This window comes from Lynx canadensis, chromosome A1, assembly GCF_007474595.2.
Source record: "Lynx canadensis isolate LIC74 chromosome A1, mLynCan4.pri.v2, whole genome shotgun sequence".
NCBI lineage: Eukaryota > Metazoa > Chordata > Mammalia > Carnivora > Felidae > Lynx > Lynx canadensis.
The window spans coordinates 91076235-91091503 of NC_044303.2; the positions used below are offsets into that span (position 1 = coordinate 91076235).

Below are 15269 nucleotides of genomic sequence, written 5' to 3' on the forward strand. Positions count from 1 at the left end.
GAATCTTGAAAACATTATGTTAGGTGAATGAAGTCAGTCACAAAAGATCACACAGTGTATTCTGTTTATAGAAAATGTCCAGAACAAGCAAATCCCTAGAGACAGAAAATAGATTGGTGGTTTCCAGGGGCTGGCATGTGCATATGTGGGGGAGATGCTGGGGGAATATGGGAGTGACTGCTAATGTATACGGGTTTTTTTTGGGGAGGGGGGGTGATAAAAATGTTCCAAAATTGATTGTGGTGATGGTTGGATTATACACCCCGTAAGTGGGTGAATTGCAGGATATGTGAATTATAGTCCAGTAAAGCTGTTCCATATTAAAAAAGCATGAGTCTCATAGAGAGAAAGTTATTCCTCTCTCAATTCTATTTTAAACTTTCAGATGGAGTCAAAGAGAGTCTCAGTTTGATGCTAACAGGTCTTCTTCAATGCCCCTTCAGGGTTTTTTTTTTCTTTCTTTTTGGTAATAGAGATCAAGACTCAAGCTAAGAGTCTTACTGTATAGGATCATCCAGCTAGAATTTAACAAAACTGGGTAAGGCCCAAATCATAATGGCGGTGAAAAGAATGTGGGAGTTTGGTGTCCCCGCACTGGATCTCCTGGGGGCCGGTGGTGAGGGGCTGGTCTGTGTTCCCAAGCCCGCTCCTGGCCCACAGGGAGAGCTGATCTAGTAGTTTGACGTCCTTGAACCTTAGAGTCCCCTGGATATGGAGTGTTCTGCCTTATATAATCTTAGGAGAGTTTGAAATGGCATCATATTCAAAGACCTCTGTAGAACTTGCTGTGAGTGCTGTCGGGACTCAAGCCCAGGGGTCACTCAGGTACCACAAAGCCCCTTAGGAATGAAGGGCAGAGACTTGCCACACTGAAGCACAAAGGAGGAGCCCAGGCACAGAGCAGGGCACTTGGGGGTCTGTCCAGGCTGGGAGAGTGAGCTGCTATGGCCTTTCTTTTACAGGGAGAGACAATGCTTCAGGGGAGGTGTGGGGTTCCTGCTTTCAGTTGTTTTTGCCCTTTCAGGTCCCATGGAATTATGGAAAGAGGACCAGTGCCTAATTCCCAGGTCCCCTGGCCCAGCTCCTCACTTCACAGATGAGGCAGCTACGGGCTGCAGAGAGAACAGCGCTGGCCTCAGACCAGGATTCCAAGCCGGGTCTCCTGGCTCTGTATCCAGGGCTTGCTCCCCTTGTCAGTCCCTCCCTCTACTCTGCCCTTCGAAGTTGAGGTCCTGCTTTCCTTAGCACTCACTTGGCACACGTGTCTGTTGGGGCTGCATGGTTTTGTGCATCGGAAAACCTTGGGCAGCTGAGGGCAAAAGAAGGATTTTCTGGAGCAAAGGATCTCAAGGCCCCAAGACAGGGCAGGGCCTGCCGGGTGAACTTACTGAGGCTGTGTGGTGCACAGGCTGGGGACTGTGGTCCTCCGTGACCTGTCTGTGTCACTTGGCTGGGGAGGACACCACAAGGCTGGCTCTGGCAACAGCCTCCCCTTTCACCTGGCCTGCACACTGCGGGGAGGGATGGCTCCCCAAGAGGAAAGAAGGCCACATGGATCCACCAAATGAGGCAGAGAGCAGGGGAGGCAAGGACTGGGCCTCAAGGGTGTCCACAGACTTCTCCAGAAGGGCATGTTCCGGAAGGCACAGAGCAATAGTGGATGGAGATGTAGGGGAGAGGACACATGTTTCTATGGGATTGCTTTCATGTGCTGGCGGCCAGTGCCTCCCACAGATGGCTGGTGCTCCTTTTGGGAAAGTGGGAAAATGACCCTGTAAAACATGCTCTGTGGTGCTGAACTGAGAAGGAGCCCCTGCTGGTTGGGACTCCCATGGGACAACAGTCCTTATGCTTGTGATGTGTGGCATTTAGGGTCCAGCACTCCCCACACACCCATAAAGCTTCCAGGGCCGTGCTCTTATTTTCCCCAGGTGGCTGGGAGGGAAAAGAACATCCTCTAGATGACTTGGAAGTGGCAGGTCCTTTTTTGGCAGTGCACTAGACCATCATTACCAAAAGGGAGGAGAGAAGAATGGATATGGTTCTGTCAGAGCTAAAATAGCTCCAGGAATGGAAATCTTACCAGATGCCAGTGTTCTGGGGGATTCCTGTGGCAAGTGCACGTGTGTGTGTGTGTGTGTGTGTGTGTGTGTGTTTCAGAACAAAGTCAAGTTTTGGGTGACAGCAGGCTGATGCAGGCGTGTGCTGCCTTGTCCCCTGTCAGAGTCTAGATCCTTCTGTTTTTGGACCAGCATATTCCTTTCTTTCTATTCTTGATTGTCACCATTGCAACCCTGACAAGCACCTGACAGCCTTGGTACTGGAGGTTGCAAGAATGACAAGATTGAGTGACAGCCTCGGTCCCCCATCACACACGCGTGGGAGCCTGCTGCTTGCTACAGCCTGCGGCTCCCACTGAAGAAGCCAGTGAAGACAGGGGGCTGGGTGCCTTGCTTTCCAGGGAGACCCCAGCTCTGAGAGTGTCAGTGTTTTAAACACTTTAAAATTCAGAGTAACAAGGACACCTGGGTGGCTCAGTCGGTTGGGCATCTGACTTTGGCTCAGGTCACAATCTCATGGTTTGTGAGTTCGAGCCCCACATCAGACTCTGCTGCCACCACAGAGCTCGCTTTGGATCCTCTGTTCCTTTCTCTCTCACTGTCCTTCCCCTGCTCCCTCTCTCTCTCTCTCTCAAAAAAAAAAAAGCATTAAAAAATTAAAAAAATTAAATTAGGGGCACCTGGGTGGCACAGTCAGTTAAGTGTCTGACTCTTTGTCTCGGCTCAGGTCATGATCTCACAGTTCGTGAGTTCAAGCTCTGCATCAGGCTTTGCGCTAATGGCATGGAGCCTGCTTGGAATTCTGTCTCTCCTTCTCTCTGCCCTGTTCCCACTTTTGTGTGCTCGTGCTCTCTCTCTCAAGATGAATAAGTAAACTTAAAAAAATTTTAAAAAAACCACAAAATTCAAAGTAACAGAGGATATCTGTTAAGTCTTTGGATTCTTATAATTTTTTTAACGCCTAATGTCTATTTCTAGTGACTACTTCATCATAAACCAAACAGCAAAGGAACAGCCATAGAAGAAGGAAGGGGTAGGGCAGGCATCTTATAATTCACCAAGTTCTGAGGACCAGCCAGTGGATTTGATGACTGAAGCGCTACCAGGTTCCAGGCCGCTGCAGTAGAGCCCTCCCTGTGATCCTCCCTCCTGGCTAGGTTGTGCAGACAGTCACGGAGTTCAAGAACAGAGTGGGTTTGGGGCAAGAGCCAGTGTCGGGGGGCCAGCCCTGCAAAGGGACACCAAGCTGGACAGACACAAGTGGGATCTTGATGGAGTGCCCTTCAGGGACTTCTTTAATATTTATTAAGTGGGGAGAGGAAACAGATTCTTACTAATGAAAATTACATGTAGAAACAGATACACATGCCCCTGGCAGCAGGAAAATCAAAGTCCTGGGGGGAAAAAGCTCAGCAAAACGTAGCCCACGTTCTGTACGTTGTTCTCTTGTCAATTTTCTTTTGCAGGTTTCTAGACAGATCATTCTTGGGATGCATACTAAGATGCTTGAAATTCAGGCAATAAAAGAAACCCCACTCTCTTTCTGAAGAGCCCCCACCAAGCGTGTCCCAGCCAGTGGTGGGGAGGAGTGACCAAATGTTGGTCTCGGGTGGCCATCCACTGGTCCTGGGGTGGCAGTGCTGGTCTTGAGGTGGGCAGTCTGCAGTCTCAGGGTGACCAGATGCTGGTCTGGGGGTGGTCATCCATTGGTCTCACATGGTCAGCCTCTGGATTCGGTGGGGTCATGTGCTGATCTTGGGGCAGGTGTTTGCCTGCTCCATTTGTGAGCACTGTCAGTTAGAAGTCTCTGGTTTCACGAGGAAACCTGAGTAACCTGGCATGATGCTTCAGGTTTATCTCAGTGTGCTCTGTGCCCTTGAGATGGGCCCTTGGGAGGGTTCCTGCCAGGCAGCTGGGCCAGCTTGGGCCCTGGTCTCCTGACTGTGGCTCAGGACAGCATCAGATTCAGTGCCCTTGGGTCAGCCCAGCAGGAGGCCAGCCAGGGAGGAGAGCCCGACCCTGGCATGTAGGGAGACCCTTAACTCTTCTGAAATCTTTTAGGCCAGAGAGGGCCACTCCTCACCAGGTTGGGTTGTCACATTGGGTCCCTCTAGAATGACCCCAGGGCCATCAGGCTGTGGCATAGATGGTTCCTAGTCTGGGGTGCAAGAGTCCCTCCAGAAGAGGGGGTTGCCTTGCTGTTTGCTGGTGTCTTATTGTCTTGCGCCCTAATTGCCACAATAGGTCTGGTTTGGCCCAGGGTCCCACCTGGGGGATGCTCCCTCCACCTGGGGTCAGGGTCTGATTCCTAGACCCTATGTGTTCCCAGCAGGCTTTCCCACCCCTGGGTCTTAGTTCTCTCATTTGCAAAGCAAGCAGGTGGATGACATCAGTTGGGTCGCAGAGCACCGTCAGCCTGTGCTCTGGTTCTGTGTCCCAGGCTGTATCTGTTCCTGCAGCAACCATGTGATGGGGAGGGATGATCAACTCTGTTTACAGGCAATTCATTGGAGGCTCAGGGAGCCTTAGCACCTTGGCTGAGGTCACCTGGTCAGGCAGAAACAGAGCTGGGAACCCAGAACGCTGACTCTGGACTGCATGGCTAGTTCCCACGTGTACTTGAATGGGTTCTTTGATAAGATGGGTTTGAGACACCAGTCTGCCCCCAAACCACAAATGTGGGAGATGTCAGTGGCACTGTAGAGGAAGGAACTCTTGCTGTTGTCCAGTCACCCACAAGGCAGTTGGAAGGGGATGGCCCATGATGTCCCCGCCTTTCCTGTGTCTCAGAGGACATGCCCCACTGTTGTGGGGTCATTTATTCACTCATCCGCAAGCATTTGCTCACTCCCTGCTTGGCCTGATGGGACCCTGGGACCCAGGCATGAGTCAGAGTGTAGGGCCTGCAGAGTTCTCACAGGCCTGTCCTCCCCTCACTCCTCCCACAGACTGGTGACCTTGGCACCCTGGTCTTGGCCCCCATAGCTCTGGCTCCTACCCTTCCTTTGCATCTTAGACCCCTTCCCCAGAAGACCGAGATGCTGCAAACCCATGTCTTTGGGGGGGCTGCCGTGCCTGCCTCTCTCCAATCCTGTGCCCTTCAGAGAATGGCCACCCCCTTCATCCCACTGCCCACTGGGACCCTGTATTCATTTTCTGCAGCTGATGTAACAAATTACTGAGAACAAGAGAAACTTATTCTCTCACAGGTCTGGAGGCCAAGGTCAGGGTGTTGGCAGGGCCACATTCTCTCTGGAGGTTGGAGAGGAGAATTCGAGGGGACTCCTGGCCAGTGCCAGCTAAGCTGGTGTGTTAGATGGGCAGCCGGAAATGCCAGCTTTTCTGATGTTTTGAGAGAATTTGAAAATCTGGTCATTTATGTGAAATCCTCTGATTCTTAAGTTGGAGCAACTAATTTAAGCTTTTAAGAAGCTCAGAGTGAGGTCACCAAGTTGGCAGAGTAGGGGATTCAGCCTCCATCCCCCAAAGAAGATGAATAATTAGGCAACTATCCACCAACAAAAACATCTCCGGGAAAACTCAGGAGTCCACTTAAACTTCAGCAACACAGTAGAACAAAAACCCTGAGAAAAATGGCACGAGAAGAAAAGGAAGGCAGCTTCATTTTGTCTGTATCACCCCGTCCCCCAGGCTAGCGCTGCTCTGTGCCAAGAGGGAACTTCCCCAGCATGAGTTTCCCACACCGGGAAAGGGAGAGTGGGGTGTGCGACCAGCTTCCTTAGCCTCTCAGTGAACAAAGGACCCACTCTGTGTCACCCCATCCAGAAACCAGTGAAGCTGAGAGGTATAGAGATGGCTAGGAACAAAGAAGAAGGACAAGAATTACCAGCATTAGGAATGACCATGGTTCCCCGTGGTCCACTCCACAGGGGACCCCAGCAGTTTTCACTGCTGAAGAAACCAATGGTCAGCACGGCTGCTATGGACCCCTGCAGATTTTTTTAATTGATTTTTTAAAAAGTTTGTTTTTGAGAGAGAGAGAGAGAGAGATGGGGAAGGGCAGAGAGAAAGGGAGAGAGAGAATCCCAAGCAGTCTCCATGCTGTCAACGTGGAGCCCAGCACCAGGGCTCGATCCCACAAACTGTGAGATCACGACCTGAGCCAAAATCAAGAGTCGGATGCTTAACCAACTGAGCCACCCAGGTGCCTCTAGAGCCCTGCAGATTTTACCACTGAGTTTTCATCCCACACGCTTTCACACTCACAGACACTATCTGCTTGAGTCCCTCCTGCTCCCTCTTCCCACACCCTCCCCCCAAGCCTGGGATCTGCATCAGCAGCCTTCCCTGGCCTCTGTGGCTGCACGAGTGCAGAACACCAGCCTAGACCCCTGTGGCTGACCCCCACTGCTGTGCATACACAGGGCTAACCCCTTCAGCTGTACACATGCATACTGCTGACCTGACTCTTGTCACCAACCTCCACTGCCATGTGTGTGCCTGTGGTGAGACCCTGCCACTATGGGAGTGCACAGTGACAGCTAGGTCACTGGTAACTGTTAGTGTGTCTGTGGTTGGCTTTGGTTCTTACTGCTGGTCCTGGCTCTTGTCACAAGTATATATGAAACAAGACCCTGCCACTCCACAGGCACCTGCAGCTGAGCCCCATAGCTGAGTATGTGCATACCACCAGGTCTGGCCACCACCACTGCCTGCCCTCATCCCTAGCCACTAGACCTGAAGGCACCACTGAAGACCTCAAGAGTGCTTGTAGCCACTGAAGACCCCCATAGTGCTTTCCAGGGACCATGAACTTGTCAATGTTGTGGATTCTAGCATCCTAAGCCAATGAAACATCATGTCTTCCCTACCCACCCTGCCCCCCCCCCCCGGACCCAGAACCACCACATACCCCCTGCAGTTGGTGCCCTGCTTTTGCCCACCAGATCTGGGGGCCAGATGTCAACAGCATGACCCGGTGTGCTCCCACCTGCAGATGAAGGTCTTCCCTTACTGAAGTCAGCTTATAAAGTCTGGAAATGCACAGAAACCTATGCAAGGCTACAGGGATTATGAGGAATCAGAGAAATGAGGCCCCATCAAAGGAACACAGTAAACTTCCAGCAACTGATCCGAAAGAAACGGAGATACATGAATTGCCTGATAAAGAATTCAAAATAATCATTCTAAGTTTCCTCAGAGAGCTTAAGAGAGCTAGGAAAACAACACAAGAACAAAATGAAAAGTTTAACAAAGATAAAACATAAAAAAGAACCAAACAGAAATATTGGGGTTTAAAAACAGAGTTACTGGAGTGCAGAATTCAATAGAGAGTGTCAACATCAGATTGGACCATGTAGAAGAGACAGTCAGTGAGGTAGAAGGCAGATCATGTGAAATTATCCAGTCAGAGGAGCGAGAGTATGAAAAGGAATGGAGGAAGGCCATAGAGCTTATGGGTCACTAGTAAGAGACACAATCTATGCATTATTGGAGTTCCAGAAAGAGAAGACAGGGAGAAAGGGGCAGAGAGTTTATTTAAAGAAATACTGGCTGAGAACTTCCTAAACCCAGGGAGAGATTTGGAATCCAAGTTCATGAAAATCACCCCCAAATTTCTATCTAGAAAGATCTTCTCCAGGACACATTATAGTAAACCATCTAAAGTCAAAGACAAAGAGATCCTTTCAAATTCAGCAAGAAAGAAAAAATTTCTCTCTTACCAGAGACCCCCCCACCCCATAAAGCCCTCAGTGGATTTCTCAGCAGATACCTTGCTGGCCAGAAAAGATGGGGAGGATATATTCAAGGTGCTGAAAAAAAAAAAAAAGAAAAACTATCAACAAAGAATACTTTATCTTGCCAAGTTGTCCTTCAGAAACGAAGACATGATAAAGACTTTACCAACCAAACAAAAGCTGAGGAAAGCTCATCACACTAGACCTACTTTACAAGAAATACTGAGGGGTGCCTGGATGGCTCAGTTGGTTAAGCATCTGACTCTTGATTTTGGCTCAGGTCATGATCTCATCATTGTGAGTGAGATTGAGCCCTGCGTCTGCACTGTCAGCAAAGAGCCTGCTTGGGATTCTCTCTCCCCCTCACCTGCGCATCCACATGTACATGTGCATGCACATGCTCTCTCTCTCTCTCTCTAAAATAAATAAACATTAAAAAAATAAATGCTGAAAGGAGTTCTTCAAGCTGAAACAAAAGGGTGCTAATTAGTAACATAAGAACGTGTGAAAAAATATATCACCCCCGTAAAGTATATAATCAAATTCAGAATACTTTAATACTGTAATATGGTGGTTTGTTAACCCCTTAAATCTAATATAAAGGTTAAAGAATGCAAGTATTAAAAATAGCTATAGCTATAATAATTTGTCAATGAATACATGGTATGAAGAGATGTAAATTGTGACATCAGAAACATAAAATGTGGGAGTGGAAAATAAAAGGGAGAGTTTTTGTGTTCAATTGAAATTAAGTTGTTATCCTTGTCTGAGGAAATCGTCAGCATCTTAGAGACTGGAAAGTGTAAGTGCTTTTTGGTGAATGCAGTAACCTAACTTCTTCCCAGCCTGCTGTCCTGGACCTGAGCTGCAGCCTCCAGCCCTGCCATCCCTCCTGCAGACTGGATCCCCCTACAGCCATTTCTGTTCTAATGGAGTGTTGTACAGCCTTTAGCCCATGGGAAATCTTTGTAGTAAGAAACCAAGGACTGGTTTTCCATCCGACATGTGTGAATGCCTTACCCCCCTTTATTCTACATTAAGTCCAAGTTCAGGTTCTTTGAGAATGAGCAGGGAAGGGGCAGAGAATCCCAAGCGGACTGTGCTCTGGCAGGTCAGCCCAATGCAGAGGATCATTGAGCTGAAACTGAGAGTCCACATGCTTGACTGACTCAGCCACCCAGGCACCCTAGTCCTATTTTAGCCTTACATCTCCAAATGGTGAAACATTTCAATAAAATAACAATGATTTTGAAAAAAAAAGAAACTAAGATGTTATCAACATTTATTATATCTGTAAGATGAGTAAGCCTCAGAGTAACTGCAAAACAAAAACCTATGGGAGATGCACACAAGATAAAGAGAAGAGAATCAAAGTATACCACTGTAAAAAATCATCAACTCACAAAAGAAGACAGCAAGAGAGGAAGAAAGGAACAAAGGAACTATAAAACAGAAAACAATTAAGATGGCTTTGGTGAGTCTTTAACTATCAATAATTACTTTAAATGTAAATGGGTTAAATTCTCCAATCAAAAGTCTTAGAGTGACTGAGTGGATTGAAAAAAAAGGAAGACCCAACTATATGCTGCCTACGAGAGACTTACTTCAGCTTTAAGGACACACTTAGCCTTAAAGTGGAGGGACGATAAAAGATATTCCATGAAAATGAAAACAGAACAGAGCAGGGGTAGCTATACTTATAATAGATAAAATAGAGTTAAGTCAAAAACTGTAACAAGAGAAAAAGAAGGTCATTATACAGTTGTAAAGTGGTCATCAAGAGAATATAAGAAGTATAAATGTATATATACACTCAACATCAGAGCACCTAAATGTAATAAATCAAATACTAATAGATCCGAAGGGAGAGATAGACAACAATACAATAATAGTAGCCCCACTTTCAGTAGTGGATAGATCATTCAGACAGAAAATCAATAAGGAAACATTGGACTTGAACCATACTTTAGACCAAATGGACTTAACATGTATACAGAACATTCCATCCAATAACAGCAGAATACATATTCTTCTTGAGTGCACATGGAACAATCTCCAGGACAGATGACATGTTAGGGTGGAGAACAAATCTTAGCAAATGTAAATCATACCAAGTAACTTTTCTGATTACAGTGGTATGAAACTAGAAATCAACAACAGGAGGAAAACTGGAAAATTCACAAATATGCAGAAACTAAACAACGCATTCTTGAACAACCAGTGGGTCAGAGAAGAAATCAAAAAGGAAATAAGGAAAGTATCTTGAAACAAACAAAAATGGAAACACAACATACCAGAACTTATGTGATACTGCAAAAGCAGTTCTAAGAAGGAAGTTTATTTTATTTTTGTTTTTTGTTTTTTGTTTTTTTTTCAATATATGAAGTTTATTGTCAAATTGGTTTCCATACAACACCCAGTGCTCATCCCAAAAGGTGGCCTCCTCAATACCCATCACTCACCCTCCCCTCCCTCCCACCCCCCATCAACCCTCAGTTTGTTCTCAGTTTTTAAGAGTCTCTTATGCTTTGGTTCTCTTCCACTCTAACTTCTTTTTTTTTTCCTTAAGAAGGAAGTTTATAGTGATAAATACCTACAATAAAAAAGATTTCAAATAAACAGCCCAACTTTACACCTCAAGGAACTTGGAAAAGAAAAACAAACTAAGCCCAGAGTTAGCTGAAGGAAGGAGATAACAAAGATCGTTTCAGGACTAAATGAAGTAGAGAATAGAAAAACAATAAAAAGGTGAACAAAACCAAATAAAGATGTAAATAAAATTTAAAAAGATATTATAGCCAATATCACAGAAATATGAAGGATCATAAGAGAATACTATGAACAAGTATACAACAACATATTAGACAACCTTGAAGAAGTGGATACATTCCTAGAATCATATAATCTACCAAGACTGATTTAGGAAGAAATAGAAAGTCTAAACAGACCAGTAATGAGAAGGAGATTGGACCCATAATCAAAAATATTTCCAAACAAAGAAAAGTCCCAGAGTAGATGATTTCACAACTAAATTCTGCCAAACATTTCAAGATGAACTAATGCCAATCCTTTTTAAACTCTTCCAAAAAATTGTGGAGGAAAGAACACTCCCAAACTCATTTTATAATGCCCAAACCAGAAAAGGATGCTACAAGAAAAGAAAACTATAGGCCAATATCCCAGGTGAACATAGATGCAAAAATTGTCAACAAAATACTAGCGAACCAAATTCAATAGCACATTAAAAGGATCATGCATATTATCAGGTAGGATTTATCCCTGGGATGCAAGGTTGTTTCAACATATGCAAATCAATAAATGTGATACACCAGCTTAACAGAATGAAAAACAAAATTCATATGATCATTCCAATAGATGCAGAAGAAGCATTAGACAAAATTCAACTTCCTTTCATGATAAAACTCTCAACAAATTGGGTGTAGAAGGAACATAGCTCAACATAATAAAGGTTGTATGTGACAAACCCACAGCTATTATCATACTCAATAGTGAAATGTTAAATGCTTTCCTGCTAAGATCATGAACAAGACAGGGATGCCCACTCTCACCACTCCAGTTCAACTTAGTACTGGAACAATTTTTTTAAGCTTATTTATTATTTAGTAATCTCTACGCCCAATGTGGGATTTGAACTCCTGACCTCAGGAACAAGAGTTGTATGCTCTTCTAACTGAGCCAGCCAGGTGCCCCAGTAGTGAGACTTCTAACCAGAATAGTCAGGCAAGATAAAGAAATAAAAGGCATCCAAATAGGAAGGGAAGAAGTAAAATTGTCTCTATTTTCTGGTTACATGATCTTATATACAGAAAATCCTAAAGACTCCATCAGAAAACTGTTAGAATTAATCAAATTGATTAAAGTTTCAGGATACAAAAATCAACATACAAAAATCAATTACATTTCTATATGAGAACAGTGAGCTATCTGACAAAGGAAGAAAACAGTCTCATTTACAATCACATCTAAACACAACATCACATCACCCAAGGAAGTGAAAGATCTACACACACACACACACACACACACACACACACGCGCGCAATGATATTGATGAAAGAAACTGAAGAAGAGACAAATAAATGGGAAGATATATTTTGTTCATGGATCAGAAGAGTTAATAATGTTAAAATGTCCATACTACACAGAGCCATGTCTAGATTCAATGGAATCTCTATCAAAATTCCAAATTCTAATAGAAAACCAATCCTAAAATTTATATGGAACCACCAAAGACCCCAAATAGCCAAACAAAAAATGGTGGAGGCATTATTCTGATTCCAAACTGCATTTCAAAGCTATAGTAATCAAAACAGTATGATACTGGCACATAGACAAATAGAACAGAATTGAGGGTCCAGAAATAATCCCACACATAACACAGTGAGTTTATATTTGGCCAAGGAGCCAAAAATACTCAATGGGGAAAGATAATCTCCTCAATAAATAACATGCCAAAGAATGAAATTGGACCCCTGTCCTACACCACTCACAAAAATTAACTCGAAATTGATTAAAGACTTCAACGTAAAATCATAAAACTTGAAGAAAATATAGGAAAAAACTTCTTGACATTGGTCTTGGCAATGATTTTTTGGATATGACACCAACAGCATAAACAACAAAACCAAAAATCAGTAAGTGGGACTACATCAAACTAAAAAGCTTTTGCACAGCAAAGGAAACCATCAACAAAATGAAAAGCCAACCTGTGGAATAAGAGAAAATATTGCAAAGCAGCATGTATCAGATAAGAGGTTAATATCCAAAATACATACAGAAGTTATACAACTCAAAGCAGAAAAAAAAATCTGATTAAAAAAATAGACAAAGGGCTTGCATTAGACATTTTTTTTTCACAGAAGACGTACAGATGGTCAATAAATACATAAAAAGTGCTCAACCTCAGGGAAATGCAAACCAAAGCCAACCATGTCGCATAACATCTGTTAGAATGGTTATCAAAAATATGAAATAACAAGTGTTGGTGAGGATGTGGAGACAGGGAGCCCTTCTGCACTGTGGGTAGGAATGTGAGCTGGTTCTGTCACTATGTCACTATGGAGATTCCTCAAAAAATTAAAAATAGAACTACTGTATGATCTAGAAGTCCCACTTGTGTGTATATATAGAGAGGAAATGCCAACAGAATATTGAAGTGATATCTGCACTCCTATATCCATTGTGTCATTATTCATGATAGGCAAGAAAGCAACCTAAATGTCCATCTGTAGATGGCAGGTTGATAAATGTGGTTTGTATATACAATGGAATATTATTCAGCCTTTATAAAGAAGGATATCCTGCTGTTTGTGACAACATGGATGAAACTGGATACTATGCTAAGTGAAATAAGCTAGACACAGAAAGACAAATGTAATCTAAAATATTCAAACTTAGGGCACCTGGGGTGGCTCAGTCAGTTGGGCATCTGACTCTTGATTTCAGCTCAGGTCATGATTTCATGGTTCATGAGATTAAGCCCCGTGTCAGGTTCTATGCTGACAGTGTGGAGCCTGCTTCAGATTCTCTCTCTCCCTCTGCCTCTCCCCTGCTCATGCTTGCTCTCAAAATAAATAAACTTAAAAAAAATAAAATAAAATACTCAGACTTATAACAGTGGAGTAGAATGGTGGTTGCCGGAGGCTGAAGGGAGGGGAAAATGGGAGGTGATGGTACAAAATTTTAGTTATGCAAGATAAGTTTTGGAGATCTATTATATAGCACAGTGCCTGTAGCTAACAATATTCTATCATATACTTACAATTTGCTAAGAGGGTCAAATATCATATGAAGTGTTCTTACCATGAGAAAATGATAATAATAAAGGGGGTGGGAAGATAACTTGAAGGTGATGGATATGTTTATGCCCTTGATGGTGGTGGTTTCATGAGTGATACTTATTCCCAAACTCATTGAGTTGTATACATTAACTGTACACATCTTTTCACATGCCAATCATATTTCAGTAAAATGGTTTTAAAAAACCCACCCAGAACCCTGAATGGGTCATAAATGTGTGATCTAAAGGAAATGTATCTGCAGGTTGACACAGTGGGGCCCCCCAGTGTGAGACCACCAGTTTATGGATAATAGATTGAAAATCAAAAGCATGGAAGTTGGACGGATGGCCAAAGGGAGGGTAGGGCCCTGTGCCTGCAGTTGGGGGATCTGAACGAGGTGCTGAAGGAAGAAGGGGAGTTTGCCAGATGGCCAAGGTGAGAAGGCCTAGCTGTGAGTGCTGTATTGGAAGGAGGGGCTGTCCCGGCCACTGGTGTGAGGTGTGCGAGTTAGGGACTGGGGGTGGGAGTGGGGGCAGTGGGAAGCTGAGAGTTTTGGATGCCACAGTACAGAGCAGCCTGAATCCTGACAGGGACAGGGGTCCAGGGACGGCTTTCCAGCACGGGGAGGGGGGAGGCGGCTACAGCCGGTCTTGGGGGAGACAGCAGTCCAGTTGCTGCGGAGTCTGGGCCGGTGACTGATGTAGGTATAGGTATGGGTAGATGGTGGGGGATGGGGACCGTGGCCGGCCTCAGAGCTGCATGCTGTGTCCGTGGCTTGCACCACTGGGCAGCGTGCACTGTGGTCAGCGTGTGTTTCACAAGGGAAGCTGGAATAGTCCAGTTTTGAGACCTGAAATCTCATCATTTTGAGGGTCGGGTTCAGAACTTTTGAAAATACTGTTTTGGTCCAGCTGGCCATGTCTGCAGCAGATGTAGTCCCCAGTTGACAGTTTTGGCCTTTGTCTTGGCTTTTGGGCTTCTGGGGGGAGGGCGTGGGGGTGACTCAGACTCATGCAGACTCACCACCCTCCAGGGCTCTGGCCTCAGTGACTAGAAGTGGAGGCTCTGGGCAGATGAGACTTCTGGGGTCACGTGTGTGTGCCCCCACCCCGGCCTGGGGTTCAAGCCTGACACCTAGCTGGGGTGCTGGGCAGGGTCCTTCTGGTCCTATCAGTCTGGTGGGAGGTTCTTCCCTCTGGGACCCCTCCTTGGTCTGTCTGCTGTGCTCTGGGAATTTGAACCATTTCATTTTTGCCCCACAGGCTGGCCTGATCCGTATGGAAGAGGAGGAGTTCTTCATCGAGCCCTTGGAGAAGGGGCTAGCAGCTGAGGAGGCTGAGCAGGGCCGTGTGCATGTGGTGTATCGCCGGCCACCCACTCCCAGATCCCCTACTCTGGGGGGGCCACAGGCCCTGGACACAGGTAAGACTGCTTGGTAAGCCCTGCTTGTGTCCCCAGGGACCCAGGCACCCCTTCTGCAGGCCTGGTCCCAGGCTGAGCGTGAGCTCTGCTCTCACTGACCACATGGCATGGTGGGAGTACTGGGGTGCTGGGCGGGGGGCTCTGCTGTGGCTGCACATGGGCCACAACCAGCAAGTGTCAGGGAGCCGGGGAAGCACAGACTAGGCCTGCACTTGGGCCCGAGTTCGGTGCCCATGTCTGAGCCTGTTTCTCTGAAGAAGATATCTGCTGGCCCCAGACAGCCTCTC

The 15269-nt window shown here is 45.6% G+C and overlaps 1 protein-coding gene across 1 annotated transcript in view; it reads left to right on the plus strand.

The window, feature by feature from the left end:
* The window catches only part of ADAMTS2 (ADAM metallopeptidase with thrombospondin type 1 motif 2), a 246077-nt gene that overhangs the window by 64061 nt on the left and 166747 nt on the right, over positions 1–15269 (plus strand). The window contains exon 3 of the mRNA XM_030316217.1: positions 14823–14982. Within this exon, the coding sequence (XP_030172077.1) occupies positions 14823–14982 (160 nt within the window). The remainder of the gene's footprint in view (positions 1–14822; positions 14983–15269) is intronic.